General features: G+C 46.0%; 1 protein-coding gene across 1 annotated transcript in view; it reads right to left on the minus strand.

The window, feature by feature from the left end:
- The window catches only part of MTUS2 (microtubule associated scaffold protein 2), a 353,509-nt gene that overhangs the window by 21,956 nt on the left and 315,125 nt on the right, over positions 1-16,428 (minus strand). The window contains exons 9-10 of the mRNA XM_066583183.1: positions 4,359-4,573; positions 2,349-2,454 (exon numbers count right to left, since the gene is read on the minus strand). Coding sequence (XP_066439280.1) covers positions 2,349-2,454; positions 4,359-4,573 — 321 coding nt within the window. The remainder of the gene's footprint in view (positions 1-2,348; positions 2,455-4,358; positions 4,574-16,428) is intronic.

Here is a 16,428-nt window from a genome sequence, read left to right on the forward strand (position 1 = left end):
AGTTCAGAAGGGATATCTAAAATACTTTTGTCCTCCAGCTGGACGGCACAGTTGGATGGTCTGCTAGGATGAGGAGTCTATCATTTAGCAGTTCTCATATAATTCATATGACAGGTTACTTCAAACTGTTGGCATAGTCTTGAAAACTGCACTACTCCTTTTCTCCACAAGTGGGCAATATTGAACTGTTATGTTTAGAAAAAAAAAACTTGATGTTGAAACAATGAAAGGTAAAATAAGGCATCATCTGCTCCCTTTGTTTATCATGAAGGGACCTATTAAAATAGAGCCAAGACCACTCCAGAATGGGCACCCTCTTTCTAAGGGTCCCCTGAACAAGCTATGGTATATATTCCCATGTAAGCTCTTGCGGGCAGGGCCGTCACCCCTACTGTGCAGTTTGGTTATTAGTTTTATATTGTATGTTATGTCTGACTTAGTCTCTAGGTGTACCCATCTGATTTGTAAAGCGCCGTGGAATATGTTGGCACTATATAAATAATGATTATTATAAGCAGGGCGTGTTCCTCCTGATCATTTTGTGTCTTACTATGTATAAAATAAAGAAAATCCCTTGGAAAATCTATTTTAGGCTTGTCAGAAAAGAAAAAAAAAATACATTTCATCTCATATCTCCATTGAGACCTACCAAGTAGATGTAGAGTATCTACTCAAATGCTGCCCTTCATATTAGTATAAGAGCAGCATCTACTGTCAAATCATGAAGGCTAATTTCCATTTTCAATAAACTGTCTTCTATAAATGTATTCAGCATTGTGATGCCTTGCGGTGAACAACATGCATACTCAAACACCATTTCCGTGTCAGCTGCGTGAAGAATGATGAACTGACGACCCTTCTTCTGTAGTCAGAGGAGCGGTTGTCATTTTTTCAGCCACTCGCGAACCTGCTCAGCTGCTACCTGCACTGTAGTTAGAGGAGTTGTGCCAACATGCATAACCCCTTTCAGAATGCCAGACCTGGGGAGAAGAGATGATCGCCCTGGTTTCCCACCTGGCACCCTCGGCAAACAGCTAATTTTGACAAAGGAAAACATGGCGGCCACAGTGGAAATGTAAGATTACAGGATGGGCATTCACATGAACGACGGTCCTGTAATATATGGATGGCACAAGGTCCAAAAGAACAGGAGCTGCTCTTACGGAGCAGTTCTACTATCTTTGTTATAGGGGGGCCAGAGCAAGAGACCATGCTTCATTCTAATGTAAAGGGTCGGGCTGTAACCCCTATATTTCAAGTGGGATGTGAAGCAACAGCCCAGATGATTCTGCTCCTATGCTTTTTCATTCTGTCGACAGGCTGAACTTCTACTGGTTGACCGGAGTAGTGTTATTCTAAATTGCATTTACACTGTTTAGTTATAGGATTTGTTTCCAATTGACTGCGGCTGGACACATGGGGCACGCTGACACCGGGTTCATGCAAGTGATATAAAAACAACATGTAGGCTACGTGCAGGATGCAGAGGAGCGGCAGAAAGCTTGCAGAAAGGACAGAGTGGTGCCAGTAAGGTTACTGTGCCAGGTACCGTGGCACAACGCGGAGCCACGCTCCAGTACCTGGGTCGTGGCCGCTGAAGCCAGGACAGTCTGTGATGGGGAAACTTTTCCTGGAGTCAAATTTGGAGGTGAAGCTCAGCTCTACTAAAGACCCAGTTTTGTCACTGCCACATGCCTAGCCACTACTATTGGCCTACCTTCAATCATTGGAGGCTGTTGAAGTGACCGCACAGTGCCATGAGTTGGCAATAAAACAAACAGTTTGTTGAGTATCAAGAATATGTGTGTATGTCCAATGTATCCCTAGGTAAGGCCACTGTTCGCATGGTGCCAGCCCTGTGACCGGGCTTACTACGCTTGCTATGGACTTGAGTCCTGCTTCCGTGATGTTGTGTTCCATGCTGTCAGTGGTGTCGAAATAAAATCCTGACCTGTCGTGCTCCCCCTGTGGCCCTTAGGTTTAACTACAGGGCCTTCACCCCAGCTAAATGACTCAGAGAGGCAAGTCCCCACTGGTTCCCCAGTCAACAACCTGCCAGTGACCCCCCGCCCCTTACACCCATGGGCCCTTTCAGATATGCCCTAATACAGCATATGAACATGGGTTGTAATGTTGGCACAACCTCTTTAACAAGGTTGGGTATGGTTCATCTTCTTACCGCACGGTCAAAAATGCCTTACATATAGTACTCCTCTGAAATGTCCATCTCTTAACAACGTAAACCTGAATGATTCAAACCCTTCATGAAATATGCCCAAATTACATGTAACTAGAGACAAGTCCGTATTACTCTTATCAGTAATATCTAAAAGGGAACAAACACTTACTGTGAACTCTTTTCTCATGATCTTCATGGATTGAAGCGATGGAAGCTGAATGACTGGTCTTAATTTCTAACAGCGCAGCTTCGTGTGTAGCAGCCATGTCTTCAATCTGTACATTACAAAGAAGAAGATTTTAAAACTTAGTCGTAGGTATAAAAGTTTAAGGGTTCATCTTTAAGGATTTGATTTTTTACCCCACTGGAAATAGAGCCAATTTGGCCATGACCTGCGTGATGATGTCAGGTTCAACATTCATGTGACCATTGCAGCCAATCACTGGCCTCAGTGGTCACATGCTGTTCATGCACTCATAACCGCTGAGACCATTGATTGGCTCCAGGAGTCACGTGAGTTATTAACATCATGTGACCACTGTAGGAGCTCCCGGAACTGCTGCAGCGCACTATGGCAATGAGACATTTGAAATATGAGTTAATTTTTTATGTGCAGGGTATGTTCACATATGGAAAATCCGCACCAAAATCCATGTCAAATGAAGTGACAAAAGATACATTAAAATCCGCAGCATTGGTGTGGATTTTGACACAGATCTGCAGCAGACGTCACTACTTCAAAGGGTAAAACCTGCGGTAGATTCAAGTCAAGTCATAATTTGTGCCAAATGGTTTAGATTTTGGTGTAGATTTGCATGAAAAACTGCAGAACAAAATATGTTGCCGAATTTGATGTGGTTTCACATCAAAATCCACTATGTGTGAACGTACCTTTATAAGGTTAACTGCTTGAGTCAAATTTGGAAAATCCCCACAAAGTGATAAATTCTGTCTGCCTGCAGCTCGGCCAAACACACTAAACTTCTTCTCCTTTTTCTTTCTTTTAAAAAAAGGAAAAAGAAGAAGGAAAGGCAAAGAAAAAGGAGAGAAAAAAAGGAGTAAAAATAACGTTTCCTCCTTTTTTCTTCTTCCTTTTTTCGTTCTTTTTCCTTATTTTTTCTTCATTAACTTTGCCTTAAAGGCAGCTTAGATAACCGAAAAGTGTTACACAGGGCTTTAATGACTCTCAGGGCTCCTTCACACCGGTGATCGCGGCAAAATCGAAGCTTTGTTCAGGTGATTTTTTTACGTCAGCGATGCTTTTTCTAGTGAAGAATCGTGCATGGCCGCAGCCCGCGATTTTTTTGCTCGAAAGTCAATAGGCGTTTCTAATCTAAAAAATGCATAGCATGTAAATCACAAGTGTGTGCGTTGCGATGTAATAAAAAGGAGGCTCAATAGGGAAACAAGGGCTATAAAAAAACATAAATTGCAGAAAGATAGGACATGTCACGAGTTTTTTTTCACGTCATATCGCGAAAACATCACAAATGGGAATGAAACCATTGAAAATCATTGGTCTCATAATTCTACGTTCTCACTCTCGTATTGCTCGAAAATCGCACGATTTTATCGCCAGTGTGAAGGCAGCCTTAGGCTAATTACACATGGTAGAGTGTGATTTTGGGCCCAATATCGTGCTCACCATTATGCAATTTTACCGCAGATGTGAGGCGTTTACAAAACCGCCTCGCAGCACTTCCGGGAAGTAGTGATCCTCCACCACAGACAACAGCTGTGGCGGAGGATCGCAAAGTTTCCCCCTTTGTTTTCAGTAGTGAAACCTCACATCACACCGCGTTTACCTAGCACGAGGCAAGATGCTCCACCGACCCCTTTGGAAACAATAGGCGATGCAAGGCACGCCAAAATATAGGACATGCCACGTTTTTTTCCCCGCATGACGGTGTGATGGGATGCGGGGAAAAAAAAATCACACATATGTATGACCCTATTCAAAAGAATGGGGTTCATATTCATGTGAGATTTGTGCGTTGCGAGACGTGAGACTCTTGGCCGTGTGTAACCGGCCTTAGTGGTATACACCAATTTTAGGGGTATTGGTGAAGTTACCGTTCAATTCGAACTAATTCAGATCAAACCAACATTTTGAAAAGTTTGCTCATGATTGTTTAACCCTTGCCAGTCTCAGCCCCTGCTGTAACTGACTAGCACTGACCTGGCCTTGGTGAAGGGAACGGATCTGGAGTAACTGGGAACTCTGTTCCAGTTGCAAATGCTCCAGTTCTCTATCATACTGCTGCTGTAATCTCTCCTTCAAAGTCCGAAGTTCTTCTTTCTGATGTTGTTCCAATTTCTTCACTTCATTATCAAATTTGACTTCCAGTACCTCCTTCTCTTTTTGTAATTTCTCACACCTCGCTGTGTTGAAGGCTAAAAGATTCACAAAAAGACAAAACAGATTATCCAGGACTGTCCTCTGATCGCCAATTACAGGCTTAGAAATGAATATTAGGACTGCATAGTGGGGCATTTTTACCATGTAATTATGTAAATGTGGTAACATACTTCCATATAGGCCAGATTACCATCACATTAGCATCATCAGATCATTTTGGACGCGAAACACCATCTCTTTGAAGATTACAGCCTCACAACCTCCATATAGCGCCATACATTGGCAGCCGTGGCTTTCATAGACTGCAGCCTTCCCGACATAATGTACTTCTTGCCTCCACCCTTGAACATTGGTTTGAGACTAACTTAGCAGCAGACTGCATCACTAGAGCTGCATTAGGTATATCTTGTATATAACTAGTACATTACAATCATTGCCAGAGATACTGAGTTCTGAAAGTTTCCCAGCTCTCTAAAGCAATGAAGTTCAGAAGGCAGAATAAGGGGGAGCAGGATAATGTTTTGCAGTATATGCTATAACTTATAGTATATTAACCCCATAGCGTGAGCTGATTAGGTGCAGCTTCACTCGGCCTGATGACTGAGCAAACGAATGTTTCTACAATCTTGCTTGATTATTGGACCATGTAAAAGGTCTTCAACTGCCCAACTTCTATCTATTAATGTCTTATCCATAAGGCTATGGACACTTTGGGGGGCAACATTTATTTGTCACTTAAAATCATGTATTTTGCACTGACAATCAATTTTGCAGTTGGGTTTTAGTAAACATTTTGCCATATTTCTCTTCTACAGTTTTTACATATCACTGTTTATAGACATTGCAGTCTGAAGGTACCTTCATACGGGATGACTATTGGGCAAAAAATTGTGTGAAATCGAACAATAGCCTTTAAAGGGTATCTGTCGCTATCTTTCTGTAGCGCTCACTGAGATTACCATAAGGTAGTGCCTGTCACATTGATTACAGTGATATGTCTGCTGTATGTATCTGTGCAGTAGTTTGGAAGAAATTTATATGTATTAGTAGCAGCCAGACATAGAATTAGTCCTTCATATTCATGAGTTGCAGGCTAACCACACCCACTCCGCCCTCCAGCCAATGATTGGCAGCCCTCTGTGTACAGTAATAGACAGCTGTCAATCAATGGCTGAGAACAGGGTGGACATGACTAGCTTGCAGCGCCTGAATATTCAGGACTACTTCCTGGGGTCCTTTATGCATGTGCTGCCACTGATAAAGTGTGAAATAAAGTTTCTCTCAAACTATTGCACAGATCCACATAGCAGACATATCACTGTAATCAGTCTAAATGTACCATAAATCCTCAGTAGGAGATCTGTCAGTGAGGCTGGACTGACAGCGCCCTTATCTCTCCTCCTTCAGTTTTTATCAGCTAATTTATGACCACAAGATAAACTTTGTTGTGATCATAAATTAGCTGATAAGAAGATGCAGAAAAGGAGAGAACAGAAGGAAACTAAGGGCATATTTAGACACAAAGATGATCGCTCAAAAGATGGCTTTTAAGCGATCATCTTGCATAAACTACTAATTGGTACTAATGCCTATTAGTACCAATTAGTAGCATGTGAGCTGCCAGGAGCTGTAAGCAGGGAACAGACCACCTGCTGTTCACTGAATACTTTCACTTTGTTCGGCCATTGGGCTGACAGCTGAGACAATGCAATCAGCCGTAACCAGCTTTCCCCCGGCAGAACACAGCGTGCGGTCCATCTTATCAGCTGTTCTGCTGAACAACGCGTTTCACGCAGAACCTAATTTCATCGTTCGGCAGAAAACTGAAAGATGGGCACACAATGATTATCGCTCAAAAGATGGTTTTCACGCCCGGGTGTATATATGCTACCCATGTGAAGCATTGGTTCCTAATAAATTTGTTCACATGGACGATTATACGGCGCGTAAATATGTCAGCACTGTGAAAGATGGAACATAAGCAGCTGAAATACGTCTGGCGTATATACGGTGGCAAAAAAAGATAGTTCTGGAACTATTTTTTGGCCAATATGCGCTGACGGGTCTTATAGACTCCTATGGGAGCAGAGAAAAAGAAGGGTGGGGGAGGCATTTTTGCTGCGTACAACGCTGCAAAAAGCTTACAGGTGCCTCTATATAGGCATTGGAAGGCATTCCGAGGATTTTGGCAAAGCGAGGGTTTTCTGGGATGCGGCGTATTTTTCCCGCTAAAAACGATGCTCGCAGTCATGTAAATGGTTGAAAAAATGCCTTGTATACGGGCTGATAATTGTTCGGATTTCCACAATCCAGAGCGAATCTGAACAATAGGCGTTCAGTCTGTGCATTCACTTACGCTAAACCATAAACGAGAATTCATTCGCTTATTGTTCATCATTCATTTTATGCCTGCTTAAAAACTGGCCGACGATCATCTACGAGTGACTGCCTGTTTATTGTAAATGGAGGCGAGTGGCTCGGAACAATCCCCGGCTGCTCTGCCTCTATTCTCTCAGCGATGATCGTTCCTGTGTAAAAGGAATGGTCATCGCTGGGACGTCCTATCAGGCATCTGTGCCTGGCAGGTCGTCTCGTGTATAAAGGTCCTTAGACTGTTGCAGTGCCTATATACAGTGATGCATAGAAGCTGCAGAAGGCAAACAGTGCAACATTAATTTTCAGCAGGCATTTAGGCCGCTTTCAGATCAGCATATTCCTACTCTGTATTTGCTCCCTGTTTTACGGGCCGTAATATAGAAGTAATGTAAATCTAAGTATCCTTTTACATGGCGTTATTTTTTTTATGGCTGTGTTTTAAAAACTCAACATGCACTACTTTTGTCTGTTTTTGCTTCCATATTTACTATTATTGGTATTATTTTCTATTGGGCAATTATGGATATGTATTTACCCAGCAGAAAGTAAAACCAATGACAGCAAATAAAGAGTCAAATACAGATCAAACAATGATGAAATACGGTTGCATTGTCTTCCGTAACATGTCTGTATCAGGGATTTAATGGTACCATTTTAATGTGTTACAATTAGAGATGAGTGAGCATTGCCTTTAGCGAGTATCTCCCCGTTCGAGACGGAAGGTTCGTGTGCCGGCAGCGGGCAGGGAGCTGCGGGGGAGAGCGGGGCGGAACAGAGGGGAGATCTCTCTCCCTCTCCCCCCCCCCCCCCCCGCTCCCTCCTGCTGACTGCCGCTACTCACCGCTCCCCCGCGCCTACTCCCGAACCTTCCGTCTCGAGCGGGGGAGATACTCGCTAAAGGCAATGCTCGCTCGAGCAATTGCCTTTAGCGAGTATACTCGCTCATCTCTAGTTACAATACGCTCATGTGACAATGGTCTTAACTGGAAAAAAAATTTCCCTACAAAGGTGTACATAGCAGTTAAGGATAGTCGTGGAACCAGGAAAACCAAGGCTGATGCTGCCTTTAGCTCTAGGAATGCCGTAATAATAACTTATAGCTCTCCTTCACCTTCCTAAGTGTTAGTAAAAGTTATTATCGGAATGCCCCAGCAGCTTATCTGACCACATCCAATAATATCATTACTGAATGGTCATTGATGTGACTGAAATGTCCATAATAGCTGATGTAAAGAAGTATATTCACACTAATGAAAAGCACTTACTATACTCATAATAGCTGCACTCTTAAATAAAACCAGCATGAGGTAATTGAGAGGGATGATATATAACAAACCGAGGGACTTATATTACTGACCACCCCACGGATCCCATCAGTTCACTGCATCCAATTTCACAGCTCACTCTCGATGGGCCCGGTGGGAAAGCTTAAAATCTAAAAACCTAATGTATTCTAAATCGATGGAAACAAATAGTGTCTCCTCCCAGAAGAAGTATAGTATTTTGTATATAGCTCAATAATAACTGCCTGTTAAATATATATATATCATGCTTGTAAATTGATGCAAACATTTTTCTGAGAAATTAATGATGGGTATATTGACTAAAAGTTTTAGGAGAAGCAAGTGTTTCATTCTCTTACAACATCACTACAGGGGAAATCATGTTGGCCACTACAGCTGTTCTCTACTCTAAGGCTCCCGGAACACTTCCCATGTGTACAGATTGCTCAGGCATAATGCACATCAGACAGCACACGGACACCTCTTCATATGCTATCTGATTTACAGGGACACAGCGCATTGACATGCATTGGTATGTCCTATTTCTTATCCATATTACGGTCAGAAATAGGTCATGCGATGAGTTTTTCACTTGGACCAGGCATCAATCTGGATAGCCCCATAGGCTATAATGGGTCTGTGTGCTGCCCATGAATTAATAATGTACAATCTGACATCTGATTCGACCCCCAGGATAACGTAGGAAATGAACTTTATTAGTGTCGACACATTACTCAGAGGGACATGTATGTTCACAAATCTCTGAGTCCCTATTACATCAAATACATAAGTTTATATAGTGCGTAGGCAGGCTTATTAAGAGCTAAAGGCCCATTTAGACACAACGATTACTGCTCAAAATTTGCTCAAATGATAACTGTTGCGTCTAAGCACGCCGCCATGGTGCACTTTTCGTGCACTAATAGCTCATCACTGATTTTTAGCAAGCTAAAAGTCAGCAATGACTTATCAGTGCCGCGTGCTGAGTTCTCAGCAGGATACCACTGATAGCATTTTTTCAGCTGGTATTGTAGTGACCCAGTACATCATCCTGGTCCCCTTCATAAATGTCATACATGTATGTCTTATGTTGATGCACTGTGCAAACCTGTGTTGCCATTTCCAGTATGTGTGTTGCACAGCTGCAGCGCTTGAGAGGTTAATGTCTGCAAAAATCCAAAGCCTGCACGTAAATGTATCAAGTATGTCATGTCATGTGGTATGAGAGAGAATATAAATATGAGTGATTGTGAGTGGGAAAGGAGCACTGGTGTACATATAGGGGGTGCTGGGGGTGCGGTTGCGACCTGGCCCCTGAGGGCCCACGGGGCTTACTTTCCACGACACTGCCTGACTGCACTTACTTTCACTATGGTCTCTGAGCAGGCAGGCAGCCTCTCCTGCACATCGGCCTTCCTCCCAGGACCTCCGCTCAGACCCCTCCCCCATCTGGTTCTCAAGCACAGAGATCATCAGCGGGGAGGGGTCTGAGTGGAGGTCCTGGGAGGAAGCGCCGATGTGCAGGAGAGGCTGCCTGCCTGCGCAGAGACCATAGTGAAAGTAAGTGCAGTCAGTGAGAGGGAACGTCCTCGGTATGATTAAGAGGGGGGAGGGGTGTTCTGCGTGTGATGGGGAGTGGGGGTGAGTGAGGGGTGTTCTGTGTGTGATGGTGAGTGGGGGAAATGAGGGGTGTTCTGTGTGATGGGGAGTGGGGGTGAGTGAGGGGGGTTCTGTGTGATGGGGAGTGGGGGTGAGTGAGGGGTGTTCTGTGTGATGGGGAGTGGGGGGGGGACGAGGGGTGTTCTGTGTGATGGGGAGTGGGGGTGAGTGAGGGGTGTTCTGTGTGATGGGGAGTGGGGGTGAGTGAGGGGGGTTCTGTGTGATGGGGAGTGGGGGTGAGTGAGGGGGGTTCTGTGTGATGGGGAGTGGGGGTGAGTGAGGGGGGTTCTGTGTGATGGGGAGTGGGGGGGACGAGGGGTGTTCTGTGTGATGGGGAGTGGGGGTGAGTGAGGGGGGTTCTGTGTGATGGGGAGTGGGGGTGAGTGAGGGGGGTTCTGTCTGATGGGGAGTAAGGGTGAGTGAGGGGGGGTTCTGTGTGATGGGGAGTGGGGGTGAGGGAGGGGGGTTCTGTGTGATGGGGAGTGGGGGTGAGTGAGGGGTGTTCTGTGTGATGGGGAGTGGGGGGGACGAGGGGTGTTCTGTGTGATGGGGAGTGGGGGTGATTGAGGGGTGTTCTGTGTGATGGGGAGTGGGGGGGGGACGAGGGGTGTTCTGTGTGATGGGGAGTGGGGGTGAGTGAGGGGGGTTCTGTGTGATGGGGAGTGGGGGTGAGTGAGGGGGGTTCTGTGTGATGGGGAGTGGGGGGGACGAGGGGTGTTCTGTGTGATGGGGAGTGGGGGTGAGTGAGGGGGGTTCTGTGTGATGGGGAGTGGGGGTGAGTGAGGGGGGTCTGTGTGATGGGGAGTGGGGGTGAGTGAGGGGGGTTCTGTGTGATGGGGAGTGGGGGGGACGAGGGGTGTTCTGTGTGATGGGGAGTGGGGGTGAGTGAGGGGGGTTCTGTGTGATGGGGAGTGGGGGTGAGTGAGGGGGGTTCTGTGTGATGGGGAGTAAGGGTGAGTGAGGGGGGGTTCTGTGTGATGGGGAGTGGGGGTGAGGGAGGGGGGTTCTGTGTGATGGGGAGTGGGGGTGAGTGAGGGGTGTTCTGTGTGATGGGGAGTGGGGGGGACGAGGGGTGTTCTGTGTGATGGGGAGTGGGGGTGAGTGAGGGGTGTTCTGTGTGATGGGGAGTGGGGGGGGGGACGAGGGGTGTTCTGTGTGATGGGGAGTGGGGGTGAGTGAGGGGTGTTCTGTGTGATGGGGAGTGGGGGTGAGTGAGGGGGGTTCTGTGTGATGGGGAGTGGGGGTGAGTGAGGGGGGTTCTGTGTGATGGGGAGTGGGGGGGACGAGGGGTGTTCTGTGTGATGGGGAGTGGGGGTGAGTGAGGGGTGTTCTGTGTGATGGGGAGTGGGGGGGGGCGAGGGGTGTTCTGTGTGATGGGGAGTGGGGGTGAGTGAGGGGGGTTCTGTGTGATGGGGAGTGGGGGTGAGTGAGGGGGGTTCTGTGTGATGGGGAGTGGGGGTGAGTGAGGGGTGTTCTGTGTGATGGGGAGTGGAGGGGACAAGGGGTGTTCTGTGTGATGGGGAGTAGGGGTGAGTGAGGGGGGTTCTGTGTGATGGGGAGTGGGGGTGAGGGAGGGGGGTTCTGTGTGATGGGGAGTGGGGGTGAGTGAGGGGGGTTCCGTGTGATGGGGAGTGGGGGTGAGTGAGGGGGGTTCTGTGTGTGATGGGGAGTGGGGGTGAGTGAGGGGTGTTCTGTGTGATGGGGAGTGGGGGTGGACGAGGGGTGTTCTGTGTGATGGGGAGTGGGGGTGAGTGAGGGGGGTTCTGTGTGATGGGGAGTGGGGGTGAGTGAGGGGGGTTCTGTGTGATGGGGAGTTGTGGTGAGTGAGGGGGGTTCTGTGTGATGGGGAGTGGGGGTGAGTGAGGGGGGTTCTGCGAGCTGGCACCTGACTTCACTATTAGAGGTATGCTAGAACTGAGCCGCTGTTTTGGTGACTAAGGGCTCAATGCCACAGCCGTAAGCCTACAACACTGTGGGAGACCACCAGCATCTCACACATTTCCCAGCCGTGCACGCTGCTGGCAGGGACCACATACGGCTTTGTGTAGCACTGCACATGCACAGGGGGATTCTTTTTTTAATTCCCCACTCTGTTTAGAGTAACAATGCGTATGGAAACAATGTAATGTGTATGGGCAGCGTATGATACAAGTGTACAGGGCTCACGTTACGTGGTACGCAGAGAAAGAGAGCATGCTGGGATTACCACGTGTGCATAATACGTGGTGAAAACCTGGTCGTGGACATGAGCCCTAACATGTTATAAAAGTTAGCTCATGCTGTCTCCAATGTATGTGTGCCTGTATTATGTATGTGTATATATCATTATTTTTTTCTTTCTTGGGGAAGCAAAGCGTGCCTTGAGGCTTGTGTTCTGGATGTTTTAAAAATCTAAAACCCCTGATTACTAATGATCCATTGATGGGTCATTAAAAAAAAACAGTATTGTAGCTAAAAGTGATATACAAGGAGTAGCTGTGAAAAGGAGTGGCGGTTGGACGGGTCTGGAAGGGGGCCCCAAGCTAAACTTTTGCACCCGGGCCCATGAGCCTCTAGCTACGCCCCTGGAAAGGAGTCCATGTCTTCAGGAGTGTTGCTGTTTAGGAGGTCCAGGTACATGCGGGCACCTTCAGCCTTCATGTGCTGAAGCATGGAAGAGGAAGAGAGATTTCTCATACAAAATATGATTGGATGTTGATGGAGTGAGCCCCAAGTGAGAGAGAGCATCTGTGAGTTCTAGTGCGTCTTTCTTTTAAGGCCAGTGCAAAGTTGCTGTTTACTCTTATGATTTTCCTACACGGCCATCTAAGGTCTGGATCACCACATAGAGGTACACCCTTTATTTGTCACATTCACGCGTCTCCAAGACTGCGTGGAGGTACTAAAAGATAATAATTTCTGTTCACACATGTGCGTCTTTGAGCCTGTAAGAGCCGTGTAGAGGTATTAAGTTCTGAAGTCTATTCATTTGCCTGCATTGTGAAGTCTACAATTGAACTGCCTTGTACTGTTTATTCGTTAATCAAGTAAAGTTTATACCGGGCTCTGACCATTTCCAGAGACCCGTGGTACTTAAGAACTGTCTGTGGCTAAATTTCTTATCCGCCGAGGGTCATACCATGGGCATTCCCTATCTTAGGGGTGTCCGAGGTGGGCTGCAGTGCTACTCTGGCCTTGGCTGCATGCGTCCCTCTGGGATGGAGCATGGTAACTGCCACGGTGACTTGATCACTCAAAACTGTCACTCAAACTGTCGTTTGAGCGATTTTTGAGCGATCACCTTTCAGTGTAAATGGGGCTTAAAGGGGTTGTCCCACGAAAGCAAGTGGGGTTAAGCACTTCTGTATGGCCATATTAATGCACTTTGTAATATACATCGTGCATTAAATATTGGCCATACAGAAGTTATTTACTTACCTACAGGGGGCCCCCCCACTGTGCTGGCGTCCCCGTTTCCATGGCGCCGACCAAACTTCTCCTCTGGTCGCAGGAACAGTCGCGCTTGCACAGAGACGATTCCTCTTCTGGATGGTCCGGGCTCACGAGCTGCATCCTGGCTCCTCCCTCTTCTCCGCGGCATCGCGTAGCTCCGCCTCCATCAGGTGGTGCTGATCAGCCAATGGGGTGGCTGTAATCGGCAGTGGAACGCAGACTGCAGAAGAACATCCACAGTGCACCATGGGAGAAGACCCGCGGTGCACCGTGGGAGAAGACCAGCGGCGCCATCTTGGACAGAAGACTTTTTAAAGATGCTGAACGGGGATTCAGGTAAGAGAATTTTTTTTTTTTAAATAACACATGGCAGCGGTATTCCTTTGGAGTACCTGGGGGACTGGGCAAAAAATTTTTTTTACTGTTTAGGCGCGGGACAACCCCTTGTTGGTTCATGTTATCTTTAACATCAAACAAAGAAACCAGGAAGTATATTTTACTTTCACTTAAGGCCCTTTTAGACACAACGATTTTCGCTTAAAGCCATCTTTTGAGTGACAATCGTTGTGTCTAACTGCACTGACATTGTGCAGTTTTCGTTAAGCCATCGCTGATCAGCGATTAGTTATCAGGAATTCACAGCGGGATACAGCTGATACTGTTGTTTCAGCTGTATCCCACTCCCTGAAGACAGGCGGGGTATGAAGAACAGAGCGGTCCAGCTGTGTTCTTCATTTCCCACTCGGAGCGCTCGGCTGTATAACAGCTGGGCGCTCCGAGTAGGGAACAGCTGGATGCAGAAGACAAGCGGACCCGCTTGCCTCCCGCATTCCCCGCTCGGAGTGCAAGGTGATCGCTCAACATTTGAGCGACCACCTTGCGCTGTAAAGAACACAACGATTATCGCTCAAAAGATTTTTTGAGCGATGATCGTTGTGTCTAAACCAGGCTTTAGTAAGGAAAGAGGGAGAGGGAGAGAGAGAAAGAAAGGGAGTTTAGTGGTAGATCTCAGCTGCAATCTTCGTGGTATCCAGTTACACAATGTTCATCAGATACAAGTTGAGAGACAGTATCACACAGGAGAGGATCAGATACATCGCTCAGCAGACTGTATGTACTTTTGTTAGAGAAAAACATCTTTTAGTCAACTACGTTTATACAAAAAGCAAGGGAAGTTAATAAAGCTAAAGTTAGTATATAATAGCTACATTTCATTTGGTAGATAAATATGTAATAAACAGAACAATATACAGTTAGGGCCAGAAATATTTGGACAGTAACACAATTTTCGCGAGTTGGGCTCTGCATGCCACCGCATTGGATTTGAAATGAAGCCTCTACAACAGAATTCAAGTGCAGATTGTAACGTTTAATTTAAAGGGTTGAACAAAAATATCTGATAGAAAATGTAGGAATTGTACACATTTCTTTACAAACACTCCACATTTTGGGAGCTCAAAAGTAATTGGACAAATAAACATAACCCAAACAAAATATTTTTTTTTCAATATTTTGTTGCGAATCCTTTGGAGGCAATCACTGCCTTAAGTCTGGAACCCATGGACATCACCAGACGCTGGGTTTCCTCCTTCTTAATGCTTTGCCAGGCCTTTACAGCCGCAGCCTTCAGGTCTTGCTTGTTTGTGGGTCTTTCCGTCTGAAGTCTGGATTTGAGCAAGTGAAATGCATGCTCAATTGGGTTAAGATCTGGTGATTGACTTGGCCATTGCAGAATGTTCCACTTTTTTGCACTCATGAACTCCTGGGTAGCTTTGGCTGTATGCTTGGGGTCATTGTCCATCTGTACTGTGAAGCGCCGTCCGATCAACTTTGCAGCATTTGGCTGAATCTGGGCTGAAAGTATATCCCGGTACACTTCAGAATTCATCCGGCTACTCTTGTCTGCTGTTATGTCATCAATAAACACAAGTGACCCAGTGCCATTGAAAGCCATGCATGCCCATGCCATCACGTTGCCTCCACCATGTTTTACAGAGGATGTGGTGTGCCTTGGATCATGTGCCGTTCCCTTTCTTCTCCAAACTTTTTTCTTCCCATCATTCTGGTACAGGTTGATCTTTGTCTCATCTGTCCATAGAATACTTTTCCAGAACTGGGCTGGCTTCTTGAGGTGTTTTTCGGCAAATTTAACTCTGGCCTGTCTATTTTTGGAATTGATGAATGGTTTGCATCTAGATGTGAACCCTTTGTATTTACTTTCATGGAGTCTTCTCTTTACTGTTGACTTAGAGACAGATACACCTACTTCCCTGAGAGTGTTCTGGACTTCAGTTGATGTTGTGAACGGGTTCTTCTTCACCAAAGAAAGTATGCGGCGATCATCCACCACCGTTGTCTTCCGTGGACGCCCAGGCCTTTTTGAGTTCCCAAGCTCACCAGTGAATTCTTTTTTTCTCAGAATGTACCCGACTGTTGATTTTGCTACTCCAAGCATGTCTGCTATCTCTCTGATGGATTTTTTCTTTTTTTTCAGCCTCAGGATGTTCTGCTTCACCTCAATTGAGAGTTCCTTTGACCGCATGTTGTCTGGTCACAGCAACAGCTTCCAAATCCAAAACCACACACCTGGAATCAACCCCAGACCTTTTAACTACTTAATTGATTACAGGTTAACGAGAGAGACGCCTTCTGAGTTAATTGCAGCCCTTAGAGTCCATTGTCCAATTACTTTTGGTCCCTTGAAAAAGAGGAGGCTATGCATTACAGACCTATGATTCCTAAACCCTTTCTCCGATTTGGATGTGGAGACTCTCATATTGCAGCTGAGAGTGTGCACTTTCAGCCCATATTATATATATAATTGTATTTCTGAACATGTTTTTGTAAACAGCTAAAATAACAAAACTTGTGTCACTGTCCAAATATTTCTGGCCCTAACTGTATAATATGCTCCAGCCTTTGGGCTGATAACAGAGAAACAATAGCTTATAAGTCCTCGTACCACATTAACCCAGACAGCACATGTCCCCAAATACGCTACGTGTACTGGAGGCCTGAGGAAGTTCCTCACCTGGGAATCCCCTGTTTTAACCCTTTTACTAGCATCCATTCCTGGGGTTTTCACTTCAGATTTTTTCATCCTCGCATTTCAAAAACTTTGTTATTTGCAGGATGAGTTC

This window comes from Eleutherodactylus coqui, chromosome 1, assembly GCF_035609145.1.
Source record: "Eleutherodactylus coqui strain aEleCoq1 chromosome 1, aEleCoq1.hap1, whole genome shotgun sequence".
Lineage (NCBI taxonomy): Eukaryota > Metazoa > Chordata > Amphibia > Anura > Eleutherodactylidae > Eleutherodactylus > Eleutherodactylus coqui.